The sequence below is a fragment of the Pezoporus occidentalis genome, unplaced genomic scaffold (genome assembly GCF_034315485.1).
Source record: "Pezoporus occidentalis ecotype Australia unplaced genomic scaffold, CSIRO_AGI_Poc_V1 ctg963, whole genome shotgun sequence".
NCBI classification, from domain to species: Eukaryota; Metazoa; Chordata; class Aves; order Psittaciformes; family Psittacidae; genus Pezoporus; species Pezoporus occidentalis.
The window spans coordinates 1-24,717 of NW_026916329.1; the positions used below are offsets into that span (position 1 = coordinate 1).

At 60.8% G+C, this 24,717-nt stretch overlaps 1 protein-coding gene across 1 annotated transcript; it reads left to right on the top strand.

The window, feature by feature from the left end:
* Window positions 1-284: 284 nt before the first annotated feature.
* On the top strand, window positions 285-24,051 carry LOC134157463 (cleavage and polyadenylation specificity factor subunit 1-like; the record flags this gene model as incomplete). Its single annotated transcript, XM_062606408.1, has 9 exons — window positions 285-411; window positions 1,769-1,863; window positions 1,949-2,023; window positions 5,906-5,986; window positions 14,096-14,185; window positions 18,225-18,347; window positions 20,232-20,387; window positions 21,032-21,101; window positions 23,873-24,051. Coding segments are annotated over exons 1-9 (996 nt in total), but the record flags the coding sequence as incomplete, so codon positions are not given.
* Between the last annotated feature and the right edge of the window lie 666 nt (window positions 24,052-24,717).

The following is a 24,717-nucleotide window of genomic DNA, read 5'->3' on the forward strand; positions in this document are numbered from 1 at the left end:
TATGGACACCCCCTCCCCCCATTATGGACCCCTCCCCCCATTATGGACATCCCCTCCCCCCATTATGGACACCCCTCCCCCCATTATGGACCCCCCCCTCCCCCCATTATGGACACCCCCTCCCCCCATTATGGACACCCCCCCCTCCCGCCATTATGGACCCCTCCCCCCATTATGGACCCCTCCCCCCATTATGGAACCCCCCCCTCCCCCCATTATGGACACCCCCTCCCCCCATTATGGACACCCCCCCTCCCCCCATTATGGACACCCCTCCCCCCATTATGGACACCCCCTCCCCCCATTATGGACCCCTCCCCCCATTATGGACACCCCTCCCCCCATTATGGACACCTCAGGAGGAGCCCCCCCTGAAGAAGAAGCGCCCCGAGGGCTCCGCACCGTGGGCAGGTGGGGACCGGGGGGGGGGGTTGGAGGTGGGGAGGATGAGGATGGGGGTGGGGATGGTGGGGGTGATGATGATGGAGGGGATGAAGGGGATGATGGAGGTGATGATGATGATGATGATGGAGGTTATGATGGAGGTGATGAAGGGGATGATGGAGGTGATGAAGGGGATGATGGAGATGATGGAGGTGATGATGATGATGATGATGGAGGTTATGATGGAGGTGATGAAGGGGATGATGGAGGTGATGAAGGGGATGATGGAGATGATGGAGGTGATGATGATGATGATGATGGAGGTGATGAAGGGGATGATGGAGGTGATGAAGGGGATGATGGAGATGATGGAGGTGATGATGATGATGATGATGATGATGGAGGTGATGGTGATGGAGGGGATTGATGGAGGTGGTGGTGGTGGAGTTAGTGGTGGGGATGAAGGGGATGATGGAGGTGATGAAGGTGATGATGATGATGATGATGGAGGGGATGATGGAGATGATGGAGGTGATGATGATGATGATGATGATGATGATGGAGGTGATGGTGATGGAGGGGGTTGATGGAGGTGGTGGTGGTGGAGTTAGTGGTGGGGATGAAGGGGATGATGGAGGTGATGAAGGTGATGATGATGATGATGATGATGATGGAGGTGATGGAGGGGATGATGGAGGTGATGGTGATGGAGATGATGGAGGTGATGGAGGGAATGATGGAGGTGATGAAGGTGGTGATGATGATGATGATGGAGTCGGTGATGGAGGTGATGCTGATGACGACAATGATGATGATGATGATGGAGGTGATGGAGGTGATGATAATGATGATGGAGTCGGTGATGGAGGTGATGAAGGTGATGATGGAGGTGATGAAGGGGATGATGGAGGTGATGAAGGGGATGAGGGAGGTGATGGAGGTGATGATGATGATGATGATGAAGGGGATGATGATGACAATGATGATGATGATGGAGTTGGTGATGGAGGTGATGATGATGATGATGTTGATTGAGGTGATGATGGAGGTGATGAAGGGGATGATGAAGGTGATGAAGGGGATGATGGAGGTGATGAAGGTGATGATGATGACGATGATGATGACAATGATGATGGATTCGGTGATGGAGGTGATGCTGATGACGACGATGATGATGATGATGGAGTTGGTGATGGAGGTGATGAAGGGGATGATGATGATGATGATGATGATGGAGTTGGTGATGGAGGTGGTGGAGGTGATGATGATGATGATGATGAAGGGGATGATGACAATGATGATGATGATGATGACGATGCTGATGCCGATGATGATGATGCCGATGCCGATGCTGAAGAAGATGCTGAGGGTGCTGCTCTTGCAGGGGGGAAGTCGGCCCCGCAGGACGAGGTGGACGAGATCGAGGTGTACGGCAGCGAGGCGCAGTCGGGCACCCAATTGGCCACCTACTCCTTCGAGGTGCACCCATGGGTGCTGGGGGGGGGGGCACCCACCCCAGCCTGGGACCGGACACTGAGCCCCCCCCACCCTTGGCACCCATCAGGTCTGTGACAGCCTCTTGAACATCGGGCCCTGCGCCAATGCAGCCATGGGGGAGCCGGCCTTCCTCAGCGAGGAGGTGAGCACACAGAGCACCCAGAGCACCCATAGAGAGCACCCATAGAGAGCACCCATAGTGCCCATAGCACCCATAGAGAGCACCCAGAGCACCCATACACAGCACCCATAGCACCCTGAGCACCCAGAGCACCCATAGAGAGCACCCAGAGCACCCATAGCACCCAGAGCACCCATAGAGAGCACCCAGAGCACCCATACACAGCACCCATAGCACCCTGAGCACCCAGAGCACCCATAGAGAGCACCCATAGAGAGCACCCAGAGCACCCATAGAGAGCACCCAGAGCACCCATAGAGAGCACCCATAGAGAGCACCCATAGAGAGCACCCAGAGCACCCTGAGCACCCTGAGCACCCATAGAGAGCACCCATAGCACCCATAGAGAGCACCCATAGAGAGCACCCATAGCACCCATAGCACCCATAGACAGCACCCTGAGCACCCATAGCACCCATAGACAGCACCCAGAGCACCCATAGAGAGCACCGATAGCACCCATAGACAGCACACATAGCACCCATAGACAGCACCCATAGCACCCATAGACAGCACCCATAGCACCCATAGAGAGCACCCAGAGCACCCATAGAGAGCACCCACAGCACCCATGGCACCCATAGACAGCACCCAGAGCACCCAGAGCACCCATAGAGAGCACCCAGAGCACCCATAGACAGCACCCATAGCACCCATAGACAGCACCCATCGCACCCATAGAGAGCACCCATAGCACCCATAGAGAGCACCCATAGCACCCATAGACTGCACCCAGAGCACCCATAGAGAGCACCCAGAGCACCCATAGACTGCACCCAGAGCACCCATAGACTGCACCCATAGCACCCATAGAGAGCACCCATAGCATCCATAGAGAGCACCCATAGCACCCATAGAGAGCACCCAGAGCACCCATAGAGAGCACCCAGAGCACCCATAGACAGCACACATAGCACCCATAGAGAGCACCCAGAGCACCCATAGCACCCATAGAGAGCACCCACAGCACCCATGGCACCCATAGACAGCACCCAGAGCACCCAGAGCACCCATAGAGAGCACCCAGAGCACCCATAGACTGCACCCATAGCACCCATAGACAGCACCCATCGCACCCATAGAGAGCACCCATAGCACCCATAGAGAGCACCCATAGCACCCATAGACTGCACCCAGAGCACCCATAGAGAGCACCCAGAGCACCCATAGACTGCACCCAGAGCACCCATAGACTGCACCCATAGCACCCATAGAGAGCACCCATAGCATCCATAGAGAGCACCCATAGCACCCATAGAGAGCACCCATAGCATCCATAGACTGCACCCAGAGCACCCATAGACTGCACCCATAGCACCCATAGAGAGCACCCAGAGCACCCATAGAGAGCACCCAGAGCACCCATAGACTGCACCCAGAGCACCCATAGACAGCACCCATAGAGAGCACCCAGAGCACCTATAGAGAGCACCCAGAGCACCCAGAGCACCCATACAGAGCACCCATAGCACCCATAGACAGCAGCCATAGCACCCATAGAGAGCACCCACAGTATCCATAGAGAGCACCCATAGACAGCACCCATAGCACCCATAGAGAGCACCCAGAGCACCCATAGACAGCACCCATAGCACCCATAGACAGCACCCATAGCACCCATAGACTGCACCCATAGCACCCATGGCACCCATAGAGAGCACCCATAGAGAGCAATGGCACCCACACACTGCACCCAACAGCCTGTACCCATGGGTGAGCTGGCCTTCCTCAGCGAGGAGGTGAGCACCCATAGCACCCATATTGCCCATAACACCCATAGAACCCATAGAGAGCACCCATAGAGAGCACCCATAGCACCCATAGCACCCATAGAAAGCAACAGCACCCACACACTGCACCCAACAGCCTGTACCCATGGGTGAGCTGGCCTTCCTCAGCAAGGAGGTGAGCACCCATAGCACCCATAGAGAGCACCCATAGCACCCATAGAGAGCACCCATAGCACTCATAGAGAGCACCCATAGCACCCATAGCACCCATAGCACCCATAGAAAGCAACAGCACCCACACACTGCACCCAACAGCCTGTACCCATGGGTGAGCTGGCCTTCCTCAGCGAGCACCAGTAGACAGCAGCACCCAGCACCCACAGATGGCACCCACAGACAGTACCCATAGACACCAGCACCCAGCACCCATAGACAGCACCCATAGACAGCACCCTTAGAGAGCAGCACCCACAGCCAGCACCCATAGACAGCAGCACCCAGCACCCACAGCCAGCACCCATAGACAGCAGCACCCTCAGCCAGCACCCATAGACAGCAGCACCCAGCACCCGCTGGCAGCACCCATAGACAGCAGCACCCAGCACCCACAGATGGCACCCACAGCCAGCACCCATAGACAGCAGCACCCAGCACCCACAGATGGCACCCACAGCCAGCACCCATAGACAGCAGCACCCAGCACCCACAGTGAGCACCCATAGACAGCAGCACCCAGCACCCACAGATGGCACCCACAGCCAGCACCCATAGACACCAGCATCCACAGCCAGCAGTACCCACAGAGAGCACCCATAGACAGCAGCACCCAGCACCCACAGATGGCACCCACAGTGAGCACCCATAGACAGCAGCACCCAGCACCTGCTGGCAGCACCCACAGCCAGCACCCATAGACAGCAGCACCCACAGAGAGCACCCATAGACATCAGCACTCAGCACCCACAGCACCCGTAGACAGCACCCATAGACACCAGCACCCAGCACCCACATATGGCACCCACAGCCAGCACCCATAGACAGCAGCACCCATAGACAGCAGCACCCATAGACAGCAGCACCCTCAGACAGCACCCATACACACCAGCACCCTCAGACAGCACCCATAGACAGCAGCACCCAGCACCCACAGATGGCACCCACAGCCAGCACCCATAGACAGCAGCACCCACAGTGAGCACCCATAGACAGCAGCACCCAGCACCCATAGACAGCAGCACCCAGCACCCACAGACAGCAGCACCCAGCACCCATAGACACCAGCACCCAGCACCCACAGATGGCACCCACAGCCAGCACCCATAGACACCAGCACCCAGCACCCATAGACAGCAGCCACAGCCAGCACCCATAGACAGCAGCACCCACAGCGAGCACCCATAGACAGCAGCACCCAGCACCCACAGACAGCAGCACCCAGCACCCATAGACAGCAGCACCCACAGCGAGCACCCATAGACAGCAGCACCCAGCACCCACAGAGAGCACCCATAGACAGCAGCACCCAGCACCCACAGATGGCACCCACAGCCAGCACCCATAGACAGCAGCACCCAGCACCCATAGACAGCACCCACAGCCAGCACCCATAGACAGCAGCACCCACAGCGAGCACCCATAGACAGCAGCACCCAGCACCCACAGATGGCACCCACAGAGAGCACCCATAGACACCAGCACCCATAGACACCAGCACCCATAGACAGCAGCACCCAGCACCCACAGCCAGCACCCATAGCAGCACCCAGCACCCAACAGCACCCACAGCCAGCACCCATAGACAGCAGCACCCACAGTGAGCACCCATAGACAGCAGCACCCAGCACCCGCCGGCAGCACCCATAGACACCAGCACCCAGCACCCATAGACAGCAGCACCCAGCACCCACAGCCAGCACCCATAGACAGCAGCACCCACAGCCAGCACCCATAGACAGCAGCACCCAGCACCCATAGACAGCAGCACCCACAGATGGCACCCACAGGCAGCACCCATAGACAGCAGCACCCACAGTGAGCACCCATAGACACCAGCACCCAGCACCCACCGGCAGCACCCAAGGGTGCTCCCTGACCCCCCCTTTCCCCATCCCAGTTCCAGAACCACCCGGAGCCAGACCTGGAGCTCGTGCTCTGCTCCGGCTACGGCAAGAACGGGGCCCTCACCGTGCTGCAGGTGAGCAGCACCCATTGGGTGCCCCCAGGCCCGTTGGGTGCCCCCATCCCCATTGGGTGCCCCCATCCCCATTGGGTTCCCATTGGGTGCTCCCATCCCCATTGGGTGCTCCCATCCCCATTGGGTGCCCCCATCCCCATTGGGTTCCCATTGGGTGCCCCCATCCCCATTGGGTTCCCCATTGGGTGCTCCCATCCCCATTGGGTGCTCCCATCCCCATTGGGTGCCCCCATCCCCATTGGGTTCCCCATTGGGTTCCCCCATCCCCATTGGGTGCCCATTGGGTGCCCCCATCCCCATTGGGTGCCCCCATCCCCATTGGGTTCCCATTGGGTTCCCCCATCCCCATTGGGTGCCCCCATCCCCATTGGGTTCCCATTGGGTGCCCCCAGGCCCATTGGGTGCCCATTGGGTGCCACCATCTCCATTGGGTGCCCCCATCCCCATTGGGTTCCCATTGGGTTCCCCCATCCCCATTGGGTTCCCCCATCCCCATTGGGTTCCCATTGGGTGCCCCCATCCCCATTGGGTGCCCCCATCCCCATTGGGTGCCTCCATCCCCATTGGTTCCCCATTGGGTGCCCATTGGGTGCCCCCATCCCCATTGGGTTCCCATTGGGTGCCCCCATCCCCATTGGGTTCCCCATTGGGTGCCCCCATCCCCATTGGGTTCCCCCATCCCCATTGGGTGCCCCCATCCCCATTAGGTGCCCATTGGGTGCCCATTGGTTCCCCATTGGTTCCCCATTGGTTCCCCATTGGGTGCCCCCATCCCCATTGGGTGCCCCCATCCCCATTAGGTGCCCATTGGGTGCCCATTGGTTCCCCATTGGTTCCCCATTGGGTTCCCCCATCCCCATTGGGTGCCTCCATCCCCATTGGTTCCCCATTGGTTCCCCATTGGGTGCCTCCATCCCCATTGGGTGCCCATTGGGTGCCCATTGGGTGCCCCCATCCCCATTGGGTGCCCATTGGGTGCCCATTGGGTGCCCCCATCCCCATTGGGTGCCCATTGGGTCCCCATTGGGTGCCCCCATCCCCATTGGGCGCCCATTGGGTGCCCCCGCGCCGCCCAAGGCCTGCGCCTCTGAGCTCCGTGGGGCGCAGGTCAGGTACCGGCGCCAGAGCGAGGCCAGGGGGAAACCAGGGCGGCTCCGGAGAGGCCCCGAGCGCCCGTAACCCCCAGGGACACCCCTGACCCACAGCGACCCACAGCGACCCACACATTGACCCACACATTGACCCACAGCGACCCACACCTGACCCACACCTGACCCACAGCGACCCACAGCGACCCACACCTGACCCACACATTGACCCACAGCGACCCACAGCGACCCACAGCGACCCACACCTGACCCACACATTGACCCACAGCGACCCACAGCGACCCACAGCGACCCACACATTGACCCACATTGACCCACACCTGACCCACAGCGACCCACAGTGACCCACAGCGACCCACACCTGACCCACACATTGACCCACACTGACCCACACATTGACCCACACTGACCCACAGCGACCCACACCTGACCCACATTGACCCACAGCGACCCACACCTGACCCACACATTGACCCACACTGACCCACAGCGACCCACACCTGACCCACATTGACCCACAGCGACCCACACCTGACCCACACCTGACCCACAGCGACCCACACCTGACCCACACCTGACCCACAGCGACCCACACCTGACCCACACCTGACCCACAGCGACCCACAGCGACCCACAGTGACCCACACATTGACCCACAGCGACCCACAGTGACCCACAGCGACCCACACATTGACCCACAGCGACCCACAGCGACCCACAGCAACCCACACCTGACCCACAGCGACCCACACCTGACCCACACCTGACCCACAGCGACCCACACTGACCCACAGCGACCCACACATTGACCCACACATTGACCCACAGCGACCCACAGCGACCCACAGCGACCCACACATTGACCCACACATTGACCCACAGCGACCCACACCTGACCCACAGCGACCCACACATTGACCCACACCTGACCCACACTGACCCACATTGACCCACACCTGACCCACAGCGACCCACACCTGACCCACACCTGACCCACAGCGACCCACAGTGACCCACACCTGACCCACAGCGACCCACAGCGACCCACACCTGACCCACACCTGACCCACAGCGACCCACAGCGACCCACAGTGACCCACACATTGACCCACACTGACCCACAGCGACCCACACCTGACCCACACCTGACCCACAGCGACCCACACATTGACCCACACCTGACCCACATTGACCCACAGCGACCCACAGCGACCCACACCTGACCCACAGCGACCCACAGCGACCCACAGTGACCCACACATTGACCCACACATTGACCCACAGCAACCCACAGCGACCCACACATTGACCCACACTGACCCACAGCGACCCACAGCGACCCACACCTGACCCACACATTGACCCACAGCGACCCACAGCGACCCACACCTGACCCACACCTGACCCACAACGACCCACACATTGACCCACACTGACCCACAGCGACCCACAGCGACCCACACATTGACCCACAGCGACCCACAGCGACCCACCTGACCCACAGCGACCCACACTGACCCACACTGACCCACATTGACCCACAGCGACCCACACTGACCCACAGCGACCCACAGCGACCCACAGCGACCCACACATTGACCCACAGCGACCCACACTGACCCACACCTGACCCACACCTGACCCACAGCGACCCACACATTGACCCACACCTGACCCACAGCGACCCACAGTGACCCACACCTGACCCACAGCGACCCACACCTGACCCACAGCGACCCACAGCGACCCACAGCGACCCACACCTGACCCACACTGACCCACACCTGACCCACACCTGACCCACAGCGACCCACACTGACCCACAGCGACCCACACCTGACCCACATTGACCCACACCTGACCCACAGCGACCCACACACTGACCCACAGCGACCCACAGCGACCCACACATTGACCCACACTGACCCACAGCGACCCACATTGACCCACAGTGACCCACACATTGACCCACACCTGACCCACACCTGACCCACATTGACCCACACTGACCCACACTGACCCACACCTGACCCACACATTGACCCACAGCGACCCACAGTGACCCACACATTGACCCACACCTGACCCACACTGACCCACACTGACCCACACTGACCCACACTGACCCACAGCTGCCCCACAGCGACCCACAGCGACCCACACATTGACCCACAGCGACCCACAGCGACCCACAGCGACCCACATTGACCCACATTGACCCACACCTGACCCACAGCGACCCACACCTGACCCACAGTGACCCACAGCGACCCACAGCGACCCACACCTGACCCACAGCGACCCACAGCGACCCACACATTGACCCACACTGACCCACATTGACCCACACCTGACCCACATTGACCCACAGCGACCCACACTGACCCACAGCGACCCACAGCGACCCACACATTGACCCACAGCGACCCACACTGACCCACACCTGACCCACACCTGACCCACATTGACCCACAGCGACCCACACTGACCCACAGCGACCCACATTGACCCACAGCGACCCACACATTGACCCACACCTGACCCACACCTGACCCACACCTGACCCACACATTGACCCACAGCGACCCACAGCGACCCACAGCGACCCACACATTGACCCACAGCGACCCACAGCGACCCACACATTGACCCACAGCGACCCACACTGACCCACACTGACCCACATTGACCCACAGCGACCCACACTGACCCACAGCGACCCACAGCGACCCACAGCGACCCACACATTGACCCACAGCGACCCACACTGACCCACACCTGACCCACACCTGACCCACAGCGACCCACACATTGACCCACACCTGACCCACAGCGACCCACAGTGACCCACACCTGACCCACAGCGACCCACACCTGACCCACAGCGACCCACAGCGACCCACAGCGACCCACACCTGACCCACACTGACCCACACCTGACCCACACCTGACCCACAGCGACCCACACTGACCCACAGCGACCCACACCTGACCCACATTGACCCACACCTGACCCACAGCGACCCACACACTGACCCACAGCGACCCACAGCGACCCACACATTGACCCACACTGACCCACAGCGACCCACATTGACCCACAGTGACCCACACATTGACCCACACCTGACCCACACCTGACCCACATTGACCCACACTGACCCACACTGACCCACACCTGACCCACACATTGACCCACAGCGACCCACAGTGACCCACACATTGACCCACACCTGACCCACACTGACCCACACTGACCCACACTGACCCACACTGACCCACAGCTGCCCCACAGCGACCCACAGCGACCCACACATTGACCCACAGCGACCCACAGCGACCCACAGCGACCCACATTGACCCACATTGACCCACACCTGACCCACAGCGACCCACACCTGACCCACAGTGACCCACAGCGACCCACAGCGACCCACACCTGACCCACAGCGACCCACAGCGACCCACACATTGACCCACACTGACCCACATTGACCCACACCTGACCCACATTGACCCACAGCGACCCACACTGACCCACAGCGACCCACAGCGACCCACACATTGACCCACAGCGACCCACACTGACCCACACCTGACCCACACCTGACCCACATTGACCCACAGCGACCCACACTGACCCACAGCGACCCACATTGACCCACAGCGACCCACACATTGACCCACACCTGACCCACACCTGACCCACACCTGACCCACACATTGACCCACAGCGACCCACAGCGACCCACAGCGACCCACACATTGACCCACAGCGACCCACAGCGACCCACACATTGACCCACAGCGACCCACACTGACCCACACTGACCCACATTGACCCACAGCGACCCACACTGACCCACAGCGACCCACAGCGACCCACAGCGACCCACACATTGACCCACAGCGACCCACACTGACCCACACCTGACCCACACCTGACCCACAGCGACCCACACATTGACCCACACCTGACCCACAGCGACCCACAGTGACCCACACCTGACCCACAGCGACCCACACCTGACCCACAGCGACCCACAGCGACCCACAGCGACCCACACCTGACCCACACTGACCCACACCTGACCCACACCTGACCCACAGCGACCCACACTGACCCACAGCGACCCACACCTGACCCACATTGACCCACACCTGACCCACAGCGACCCACACACTGACCCACAGCGACCCACAGCGACCCACACATTGACCCACAGTGACCCACAGCGACCCACATTGACCCACAGTGACCCACACATTGACCCACACCTGACCCACATTGACCCACAGCGACCCACACTGACCCACAGCGACCCACAGCGACCCACACATTGACCCACAGCGACCCACACTGACCCACACCTGACCCACACCTGACCCACATTGACCCACAGCGACCCACACTGACCCACAGCGACCCACATTGACCCACAGCGACCCACACATTGACCCACACCTGACCCACACCTGACCCACACCTGACCCACACATTGACCCACAGCGACCCACAGCGACCCACAGCGACCCACACATTGACCCACAGCGACCCACAGCGACCCACACATTGACCCACAGCGACCCACACTGACCCACACTGACCCACATTGACCCACAGCGACCCACACTGACCCACAGCGACCCACAGCGACCCACAGCGACCCACACATTGACCCACAGCGACCCACACTGACCCACACCTGACCCACACCTGACCCACAGCGACCCACACATTGACCCACACCTGACCCACAGCGACCCACAGTGACCCACACCTGACCCACAGCGACCCACACCTGACCCACAGCGACCCACAGCGACCCACAGCGACCCACACCTGACCCACACTGACCCACACCTGACCCACACCTGACCCACAGCGACCCACACTGACCCACAGCGACCCACACCTGACCCACATTGACCCACACCTGACCCACAGCGACCCACACACTGACCCACAGCGACCCACAGCGACCCACACATTGACCCACAGTGACCCACAGCGACCCACATTGACCCACAGTGACCCACACATTGACCCACACCTGACCCACACCTGACCCACATTGACCCACACTGACCCACACTGACCCACACCTGACCCACACATTGACCCACAGCGACCCACAGTGACCCACACATTGACCCACACCTGACCCACACTGACCCACACTGACCCACACTGACCCACACTGACCCACAGCGACCCACACATTGACCCACATTGACCCACAGCGACCCACAGCGACCCACATTGACCCACATTGACCCACACCTGACCCACAGCGACCCACACCTGACCCACAGTGACCCACAGCGACCCACAGCGACCCACACCTGACCCACAGCGACCCACAGCGACCCACACATTGACCCACACTGACGCACATTGACCCACACCTGACCCACATTGACCCACAGCGACCCACACTGACCCACAGCGACCCACAGCGACCCACACATTGACCCACAGCGACCCACACTGACCCACACCTGACCCACACCTGACCCACATTGACCCACAGCGACCCACACTGACCCACAGCGACCCACATTGACCCACAGCGACCCACACATTGACCCACACCTGACCCACACCTGACCCACACCTGACCCACACATTGACCCACAGCGACCCACAGCGACCCACAGCGACCCACACCTGACCCACACCTGCCCCACAGCGACCCACACCTGACCCACACATTGACCCACAGCGACCCACAGCGACCCACACATTGACCCACAGTGACCCACACCTGACCCACATTGATCCACACTGACCCACACCTGACCCACACCTGACCCACATTGACCCACACTGACCCACAGCGACCCACACATTGACCCACATTGACCCACAGCGACCCACAGTGACCCACACTGACCCACAGCGACCCACAGCGACCCACACATTGACCCACACATTGACCCACAGCGACCCACAGCGACCCACACATTGACCCACATTGACCCACAGCGACCCACAGTGACCCACACTGACCCACAGCGACCCACACATTGACCCACACATTGACCCACAGCGACCCACAGCGACCCACACATTGACCCACACTGACCCACATTGACCCACACTGACCCACACTGACCCACACTGACCCACACTGACCCACACTGACCCACACTGACCCACATTGACCCACATTGACCCACACTGACCCACACTGACCCACACCTGACCCACACTGACCCACACCTGCCCCACAGCTAACCCACAGCTGCCCCACGACTGCCCCACAGCTGCCCCACGGCTGCCCCACACCTGCCCCACGGCTGCCCCACACCTGCCCCACACCTGCCCCACGGCTGCCCCACGGCTCCCCCACACTTGCCCCACAGCTGCCCCACGACTGCCCCACAGCTGCCCCACGGCTGCCCCACACCTGCCCCACGGCTGCCCCACACCTGCCCCACACCTGCCCCACACCTGCCCCACACCTGTCCCATGGCTGCCCCACACCTGCCCCACACCTGCCCCACACCTGCCCCACACCTGCCCCACACCTGCCCCACACCTGCCCCACACCTGCCCCACACCTGCCCCACACCTGCCCCACACCTGCCCCACACCTGCCCCACAGCTGCCCCACAGCTGCCCCACTCCTGCCCCACACCTGCCCCACGGCTGCCCCACGGCTGCCCCACGGCCGCCCCACGGCCGCCCCACAGCTGCCCCACGGCTGCCCCACACCTGCCCCACACTGCCCCACGGCTGCCCCACACCTGCCCCACGGCCGCCCCACACCTGCCTCACACTGCCCCACACCTGCCCCACACCTGCCCCACACTGCCCCACACCTGCCCCACAGCTGCCCCACGGCCGCCCCACACCTGCCCCACAGCTGCCCCACACCTGCCCCACGGCTGCCCCACGGCTGCCCCACAGCTGCCCCACGGCTGCCCCACACCTGCCCCACACCTGCCCCACACCTGCCCCACGGCCGCCCCACACGTTGTCCTTGCCCTGCAGAAGAGCATCCGGCCGCAGGTGGTGACCACGTTCGAGCTGCCCGGCTGCTACGACATGTGGACCGTGATCGCGCCCCCCAGCAAGGAGGAGGTCGGGGGGCAGCCATGGACGGGGGGGGGGCGTGGTCATGGGGTCAATGTGGTCATGTGGTCATCATGGTCATGGGGTCATGGGGTCATCGTGGTCATGAGGTCATCATGGTTATGGGGTCATCGTGGTCATGTGGTCATCATGGTTATGGGGTCATCGTGGTCATGGGGTCATTGTGGTTATGGGGTCATTGTGGTTATGGGGTCATCATGGTCATGTGGTCATCGTGGTCATGGGGTCATCGTGGTCATGGGGTCATTGTGGTCATGGGGTCATCGTGGTCATGTGGTCATCGTGGTCATGTGGTCATCATGGTTATGGGGTCATCGTGGTCATGGGGTCATCGTGGTCATGTGGTCATCGTGGTCATGGGGTCAATGTGGTCATGGTGGTGGTGGTCATGGGGTCAATGTGGTCATGTGGTCAATGTGGTCATGTGGTCATCGTGGTAGTGGGGTCATCGTGGTCATGGGGTCATTGTGGTCATGGGGTCATCAGGGTTATGGGGTCATTGTGGTCATGGGGTCAATGTGGTCATGGGGTCATCGTGGTCATGGGGTCAATGTGGTCATGGGGTCATCGTGGTTATGGGGTCATGGTCATGGGGTCATCATGGTCATGGGGTCATCGTGGTCATGGGGTCATTGTGGTCATGGGGTCATCATGGTCATGGTGGTGGTGGTGGTCATGGGGTCATCGTGGTCATGGGGTCATCGTGGTCATGGGGTCATCGTGGTCATGGGGTCATCATGGTTATGGGGTCAGCATGGTCATGGGGTCATCGTGGTCATGTGGTCATCATGGTCATGGGGTCATCATGGTTATGGGGTCAGCATGGTCATGGGGTCATCGTGGTCATGTGGTCATCATGGTCATGGGGTCAGCATGGTCATGGGGTCATCATGGTTATGGGGTCATCGTGGTCATGGGGTCAATGTGGTCATGGGGTCATCATGGTTATGGGGTCATCGTGGTCATGGGGTCAATGTGGTCATGGGGTCATCGTGGTCATGGGGTCATCATGGTCATGGGGTCATCGTGGTCATGTGGTCATCGTGGTAGTGGGGTCATCGTGGTCATATGGTCATCATGGTTATGGGGTCATCGTGGTCATGGGGTCATCATGGTCATGGGGTCATCGTGGTCATATGGTCATCATGGTTATGGGGTCATCGTGGTCATGTGGTCATCATGGTTATGGGGTCATCGTGGTCATATGGTCATGGTTATGGGGTCATTGTGGTCATATGGTCATCATGGTTATGGGGTCATCGTGGTCATATGGTCATCATGGTTATGGGGTCATCGTGGTCATATGGTCATCATGGTTATGGGGTCATTGTGGTCATGGGGTCATCATGGTCATGGGGTCATCGTGGTCGTGGTGGTGGTCATGGGGTCATCGTGGTCATGGGGTCATTGTGGTCATGGGGTCATCGTGGTCATGTGGTCATCATGGTCATGGGGTCATTGTGGTCATGAGGTCATCGTGGTCATGGGGTCATTGTGGTCGTGGGGTCATCATGGTCATGGGGTCAATGTGGTCAAGGGGACCTGGTGGTCATGGGGTCATCGTGGTCATGGGGTCCTGGTGGTCATGGTGGTGTTGGCACCGTTGGTGTTGGTGCCATTGGTGCCCTTTGTGTTGGTGCTGCCCATGGTGCCATTGATGCCATTGGTTCCATTGATGCCATTGGTTCCATTGATGCCATTGATGCCATTGGTGCCATTGATGCCATTGGTGCCATTGATGCCATTGATGCCATTGGTGCCATTGATGCCATTGGTTCCATTGATGCCATTGGTTCCATTGATGCCATTGGTGCCATTGATGCCATTGATGCCATTGGTGCCATTGATGCCATTGATGCCATTGATGCCATTGGTTCCATTGATGCCATTGATGCCATTGATGCCATTGGTTCCATTGATGCCATTGGTTCCATTGATGCCATTGGTGCCATTGATGCCATTGATGCCATTGGTTCCATTGGTTCCATTGATGCCATTGACGCCATTGACGCCATTGACGCCATTGATGCCATTGATGCCATTGATGCCCTTGGTGCCATTGGTGCCATTGGTGCCATTGGTTCCATTGATGCCATTGGTTCCATTGATGCCCTTGGTGCCGTTGATGCCATTGGTGCCGTTGGTTCCATTGATGCCATTGGAGCCATTGATGCCATTGGTTCCATTGATGCCATTGGTTCCATTGATGCCATTGATGCCATTGATGCCATTGGTGCCATTGATGCCATTGGTTCCATTGATGCCATTGGTGCCATTGATGCCATTGATGCCATTGATGCCATTGGTGCCATTGATGCCATTGATGCCATTGATGCCATTGGTGCCATTGATGCCATTGATGTCATTGATGCCATTGGTGCCCTTGGTGCCATTGATGCCATTGGTTCCATTGATGCCCTTGGTGCCATTGATGCCATTGGTGCCATTGGTTCCATTGATGCCATTGGAGCCATTGATGCCATTGATGCCATTGATGCCATTGGTTCCATTGATGCCATTGATGCCATTGATGCCATTGGTGCCATTGATGCCATTGGTTCCATTGATGCCATTGGTGCCATTGATGCCATTGATGCCATTGGTGCCATTGGTGCCATTGATGCCATTGATGCCATTGGTGCCATTGATGCCATTGATGCCATTGGTGCCATTGGTGCCATTGATGCCATTGATGCCATTGATGCCATTGATGCCATTGGTGCCATTGATGCCATTGGTGCCATTGGTGCCATTGATGCCATTGATGCCATTGGTTCCATTGATGCCATTGATGCCATTGGTGCCATTGATGCCATTGATGCCATTGGTGCCATTGATGCCATTGGTTCCATTGATGCCATTGATGCCACTGGTGCCATTGATGCCATTGGTTCCATTGATGCCATTGGTGCCATTGGTTCCATTGATGCCATTGGTTCCATTGATGCCATTGATGCCATTGATGCCATTGGTGCCATTGATGCCATTGGTTCCATTGATGCCATTGGTGCCATTGATGCCATTGATGCCATTGATGCCATTGGTGCCATTGATGCCATTGATGCCATTGATGCCATTGGTGCCATTGATGCCATTGATGTCATTGATGCCATTGGTGCCCTTGGTGCCATTGATGCCATTGGTTCCATTGATGCCCTTGGTGCCATTGATGCCATTGGTGCCATTGGTTCCATTGATGCCATTGGAGCCATTGATGCCATTGATGCCATTGATGCCATTGGTTCCATTGATGCCATTGATGCCATTGATGCCATTGGTGCCATTGATGCCATTGGTTCCATTGATGCCATTGGTGCCATTGATGCCATTGATGCCATTGGTGCCATTGGTGCCATTGATGCCATTGATGCCATTGGTGCCATTGATGCCATTGATGCCATTGGTGCCATTGGTGCCATTGATGCCATTGATGCCATTGATGCCATTGATGCCATTGATGCCATTGATGCCACTGGTGCCATTGATGCCATTGGTTCCATTGATGCCATTGGTGCCATTGGTGCCATTGATGCCATTGATGCCATTGGTTCCATTGATGCCATTGATGCCATTGGTGCCATTGATGCCATTGATGCCATTGGTGCCATTGATGCCATTGATGCCATTGATGCCATTGGTGCCATTGATGCCATTGGTGCCATTGATGCCATTGATGCCATTGATGCCCTTGGTGCCATTGATGCCATTGATGCCATTGATGCCCTTGGTGCCATTGATGCCATTGATGCCATTGATGCCATTGGTGCCATTGATGCCATTGATGCCATTGGTTCCATTGATGCCATTGATGCCATTGATGCCATTGATGCCATTGATGCCATTGATGCCCTTGGTGCCATTGATGCCATTGATGCCATTGATGCCATTGGTTCCATTGGTGCCATTGATGCCATTGATGCCATTGGTGCCATTGATGCCATTGATGCCATTGATGCCATTGGTTCCATTGATGCCATTGATGCCATTGATGCCATTGGTGCCCTTGATGCCATTGATGCCTCCGCAGGGGGAGCCCGGTGCCGGTGCCGGTGCCGAGGCCGAGCCGGATGCGGCGGCGCCCGAGGGCCCCGATGAGGACGCGGAGAAGCGCCATGGGTTCCTCATCCTGAGCCGGGAGGACTCGACCATGGTGAGAGCTCCGCCCCATAGCGCCCATGGACCCCCCCCCCCGCCCCATAGAGCCCATGGATCCACCCCCTGCCCCATAGCGCCCATGGATCCCCCCTCTGCCCCATAGAGCCCATGGATCCCCCCCCCTGCCCCATAGCGCCCATGGATCCCCCCTCTGCCCCATAGCGCCCATGGATCCCCCCCCTGCCCCATAGAGCCCATGGATCCCCCCTCTGCCCCATAGAGCCCATGGATCCCCCCTCTGCCCCATAGAGCCCATGGATCCCCCCTCTGCCCCATAGAGCCCATGGATCCCCCCTCTGCCCCATAGAGCCCATGGGGTACTGTGTGCAGCCCCGCCCCATAGTGCCCATGGACATCCCCCCTCTGCCCCATAGCGCCCATGGATCCCCCCTCTGCCCCATAGCGCCCATGGACCCCTCCTCCTGCCCCATAGAGCCCATGGATCCCCCCTCTGCCCCATAGAGCCCATGGACACCCCCCCCCGCCCCATAGAGCCCATGGATCCCCCCTCTGCCCCATAGAGCCCATGGACACCCCCTCTGCCCCATAGCGCCCATGGATCCCCCCTCTGCCCCATAGAGCCCATGGGGCACTGTGTGCAGCCCTGCCCCATAGCGCCCATGGATCCCCCTCTGCCCCATAGAGCCCATGGGGCACTGTGTGCAGCCCTGCCCCATAGCGCCCATGGATACCCCCCCTGCCCCATAGAGCCCATGGGGCACTGTGTGCAGCCCTGCCCCATAGCGCCCATGGACCCCCCCCCCCGCCCCATAGAGCCCATGGGGCACTGTGTGCAGCCCTGCCCCATAGGGACCATGAATCCCCCCCTGCCCCATAGAGACCATGGGTGCCCCCCGACTGAGCCATAGCCCCCATTGGTTCCCCTCTGCCCCACAGAGACCATTGGTTCCCCCCTGCCCCATAGCCCCCATGGGTGCTCCCGCTGCCCTATAGCCCACATTGGTTCCACCCCTGCCCCATAGCCCCCATTGCTTCCTCCCCTGCCCCATAGCCCTCATGGGTGCTCCCCCCACCCCATAGTCCCCATTGGTTCCCCCCCCACCCCATAGCCCCCATGGGTGCCCTCCCCACCCCATAGCCCCCATTGGTCCCCTCCACACCCCATAGCCCCCATTGCTTCCCCTCCACACCCCATAGCCCCCATTGTTCCCCTCCACACCCCATAGCCCCCATTGCTTCCCCTCTGCCCCATAGCCCCCATGGGTTCCCCCCCCGCCCCATAGCCCCCATGGGTGCTCCCCCCACCCCATAGCCCCCATGGGTGCTCCCCCCGCCCCATCGCCCCTGTTGGTTCCCCTTGCTCCCCATACCCCCCATGGGTGCCCTCCCCTCCCCATAGCCCCCATGGGTGCCCTCCCTGCCCCATAGCCTGCCCCATAGCCCCCATGGGTGCCCCCCCCGCCCCATAGCCTGCCCCATTGCCTCCCCCCCCCCCATTGCCCCCCATGGGTGCCCCCCCCGCCCCATACAGGGCGACCCCAAAGACCCAAACCCACCACTGCCCCATAGACACTGACCCCTATGGGTGCCCCCCCCGCCCCATAGCCTGCCCCATAGCCTCCCCCCCCCAACCCCCCATTGCCCCCCATGGGTGCCCTCCCCGCCCCATACCCCCCATGGGTGCCCCCCCCGCCCCATAGCCCCCATTGCTTCCCCCCCACCCCATAGCCCCCATTGGTGCCCCCCCCGCCCCATACCCCCCATGGGTGCCCCCCCCGCCCCATAGCCTGCCCCATAGCCTCCCCCCCCCCCATTGCCCCCTATGGGTGCCCTTCCCGCCCCATTGCCCCCCATGGGTGCCCCCCCCGCCCCATAGCCTGCCCCATAGCCTCCCCCCCAACCCCCCATTGCCCCCCAGGTGCTGCAGACGGGGCAGGAGATCCTGGAGCTCGACACCAGCGGCTTCGCCACCCAGGGCCCCACGGTGGGGGCGGGGAACTTGGGGGGCGGGCGCTACATCCTGCAGGTGTCCCCCATGGGCATCCGCCTGCTGCAGGGGGGTGAGCACCCATGGGTGCTGCGGGGGGGGCGGGGGGGCTGGTGGGGGGGGGTGATCAGTATCCTTGGGTGCTGATGGGGATGGGTGCTGATGGGGATGGGTGCTGATGGGGGTGGGTGCTGATGGGGATGGGGGCTGATGGGGGTGGGGGCTGATGGGGGTGGGGGCTGATGGGGGTGGGGGCTGATGGGGGTGGGTGCTGATGGGGATGGGTGCTGATGGGGGTGGGTGCTCAGTATCCATGGGTGCTGATGGGGATGGGTGCTGATGGGGGTGGGGGGCTGATGGGGGTGGGGGCTGGTGGGGGTGGGGGCTCAGTATCCATGGGTGCTGATGGGGGTGGGGGGCTGATGGGGATGGGGGCTGATGGGGGTGGGGGCTGATGGGGATGGGGGCTGGTGGGGGTGGGGGCTCAGTATCCATGGGTGCTGATGGGGGTGGGTGCTCAGTATCTATGGGTGCTGATGGGGATGGGTGCTGATGGGGATGGGGGCTGATGGGGATGGGTGCTGATGGGGATGGGGGCTGATGGGGGTGGGGGCTGATGGGGGGGGGGCTGATGGGGGTGGGTGCTGATGGGGGATGGGGGCTCAGTATCCATGGGTGCTGATGGGGGTGGGGGCTGATGGGGGTGGGGGCTGATGGGGGTGGGGGCTCAGTATCCATGGGTGCTGATGGAGGTGGGGGCTGATGGGGGTGGGGGCTCAGTATCCATGGGTGCTGATGGAGGTGGGGGCTGATGGGGGTGGGGGCTCAGTATCCATGGGTGCTGATGGGGGTGGGGGCTGATGGGGATGGGTGCTCAGTATCCATGGGTGCTGATGGGGGTGGGTGCTGATGGGGGATGGGGGCTCAGTATCCATGGGTGCTGATGGGGGTGGGGGCTGATGGGGGTGGGGGCTCAGTATCCATGGGTGCTGATGGGGATGGGTGCTGATGGGGGATGGGTGCTGATGGGGGATGTGTACCAATGGGGGCTGGGTGCTGATGGGGGCTGGGTGCTCAGTTCCCATAGATGCTGATGGGGGCTGGGTACTGATGGGGGATGGGTACCAGTGGGGGCTGGGTACCGATGGGGGCTGGGTGCTGATGGGGGCTGGGTACCGATGGGGGATGTGTGCCGATGCGGGATGGGTGCTGATGGGAGCTGGGTACCAATGGGGGCTGGGTGCTGATGGGGGCTGGGTGCTCAGTACCCATAGATGCTGATGGGGGATGGGTACCAATGGGGGCTGGGTGCTGATGGGGGATGGGTGCTCAGTATCCATGGGTGCCTATGGGGGATGTGTACCGATGGGGGCTGGGTGCTGATGGGAGCTGGGTGCTCAGTACCCATAGATGCTCATGGGGGATGGGTACCAATGGGGGATGGGTGCTCAGTATCCATGGGTACCGATGGGAGCTGGGTACCGATGGGGGCTGGGTACCAATGGGGGCTGGGTACCAATGGGGGCTGGGTGCTGATGGGGGATGGGTGCTCATTTCCCATAGATGCTGATGGGGGATGGGTACCGATGGGGGCTGGGTGCCAATGGGGGATGGGTGCTCAGTTCCCATAGATGATGGTGGGGGCTGGGTACCAATGGGGGCTGGGTGCTGATGGGGGATGGGTGCTATGTGGGATGGGTCCTGATGTGGGATGGGTACCGATGTATGGGTAGCAATGGGTGCTGGGTACCAATGGGTGCTGATGGGGGGCTGTACCAATGGGTGCTGATGGGGGCTGGGTACCAATGGGGGATGGGTGCTCAGTATCCATGGGTACCGATGTGGGATGGGTAGCAATGGGAGCTGGGTACCAATGGGTGCTGATGGGGGCTGGGTACCAATGGGTGCTGATGGGTGCTGGGTACCAATGGGGGCTGGGTACCGATGAGGGATGGGTGCTGATGTGGGATGGGTACCGATGTGGGATGGGTACCGATGTGGGATGGGTACCGATGTGGGATGGGTAGCAATGGGAGCTGGGTACCAATGGGTGCTGATGGGGGATGGGTGCTCAGTATTCATGGGTACCGATGAGGGATGGGTACCGATGAGGGATGGGTGCTGATGTGGGATGGGTACCGATGTGGGATGGGTAGCAATGGGAGCTGGGTACCAATGGGTGCTGATGGGGGCTGGGTACCAATGGGTGCTGATGGGTGCTGGGTACCAATGGGGGCTGGGTGCTGATGTGGGATGACGGATGGGTACCGATGAGGGATGGGTGCTGATGTGGGATGGGTGCTGATGTTGCATGGGTGCTGATGTGGGATGGGTAGCAATGGGAGCTGGGTACCAATGGGTGCTGATGGGGGCTGGGTACCAATGGGTGCTGATGGGTGCTGGGTACCAATGGGGGCTGGGTGCTGATGTGGGATGGGTACTGATGTGGGATGGGTGCTGATGTGGGATGGGTACCGATGTGGGATGGGTAGCAATGGGTGCTGGGTACCAATGGGTGCTGATGGGGGCTGGGTGCTCAGTATTCATGGGTACCGATGAGGGATGGGTACCAATGGGGGCTGGGTGCTGATGTGGGATGGGTACCGATGTGGGATGGGTGCTGGGTACCAATGGGTGCTGGGTACCAATGGGTGCTGATGGGTGCTGGGTACCAATGGGTGCTGATGGGTGCTGGGTGCCGATGAGGGATGGGTGCTGATGTGGGATGGGTACCGATGTGGGATGGGTAGCAATGGGTGCTGGGTACCAATGGGTGCTGATGGGGGCTGGGTACCAATGGGTGCTGATGGGGGCTGGGTACCAATGGGTGCTGATGGGTGCTGGGTGCCGATGGGTGCTGATGGGGGATGGGTACCAATGGGTGCTGATGGGGGCTGGGTACCAATGGGTGCTGATGGGTGCTGGGTACCAATGGGTGCTGATGGGGCTGGGTACCGATGAGGGATGGGTGCTGATGTGGGATGGGTACCGATGTGGGATGGGTAGCAATGGGTGCTGGGTACCAATGGGTGCTGATGGGGGCTGGGTACCAATGGGTGCTGATGGGGGCTGGGTACCGATGAGGGATGGGTGCTGATGTGGGATGGGTACCGATGTGGGATGGGTACCGATGTGGGATGGGTGCTGATGTGGGATGGGTACCGATGTGGGATGGGTAGCAATGGGTGCTGGGTACCAATGGGTGCTGATGGGGGATGGGTACCAATGGGTGCTGATGGGGGCTGGGTACCAATGGGTGCTGATGGGTGCTGGGTACCAATGGGGGCTGGGTACCGATGAGGGATGGGTGCTGATGGGTGCTGGGTACCAATGGGGGCTGGGTACCGATGAGGGATGGGTGCTGATGGGTGCTGGGTACCAATGGGGGCTGGGTACCGATGAGGGATGGGTGCTGGATGCTGATGGGTGCTGGGTACCAATGGGTGCTGATGGGTGCTGGGTACCAATGGGTGCTGATGGGGGCTGGGTACCAATGGGTGCTGATGGGGGATGGGTACCCATGGGTGCTGGGTGCCGATGGGTGCTGTGTGTCCCCTCCCCTCCCCCCGCAGCCGATGCCCTGCACCTGGTGCCGGTGGAGCTGGGCTCCCCCGTGGTTCACTGCTCCATCGCCGACCCCTTCGTGGCGCTGCTCAGCGCCCACGGGGCCCTCTCGGCCTTCGCGCTCCAGGGGGACCCCTATGGGGGGCGCGCCCCACGGCTCAGCCCCCTGCGAGGGCCCCTGCACCACGTGAGCCTATGGGGGTGGAGACTATGGGGGGGGAGCCAATGGGGGTGGAGACTGTGGGGGGGGTGGAGCCAATGGGGGGTGTGTGGGGGTGGAGCCTATGGGGGTGGAGCCTATGGGGGGTTGGGGGGTGGAGCCTATGGGGGTGGAGCCTATGGGGGGTTGGGGGGTGGAGCCTATGGGAGTGGAGACTGTGGGGGTGGAGCCAATGGGGGATGTGGGGGGTGGAGCCTGGGGGGTGAAGCCTGTGGGGGTGGGGGGGAGCCAATGGGGGATGTGGGGGGTGGAGTCTATGGGGGTGGAGCCTGTGGGGGTGGGGGGGAGCCAATGGGGGATGTGGGAGTGGAGCCTGTGGGGGTGGAGACTGTGGGGGTGGAGCCTATGGGGGGTGGGGGGGTGGAGCCTATGGGGGGTGGGGGGGTGGAGTTTATGGGGGGGGTGGAGACGGGGAGTGGAAGCAGCCAATGGGGGGTGTGTGGGGGTGGAGCCTATGGGGGATGGGGGGGTGGAGCCTATGGGCTTGGGGGGGAGCCAATGGGGGATGTGTGGAGGTGGAGCCTATGGTGGGAGCCAATGGGTGCTGTGGGGGTGGAGCCTCTGGGGGGTGGAGCCAATGGGGGCGGTGGGGGAGGGCGGAGCTTATGGGGGTGTGGGGAGGGTGGAGCCTAT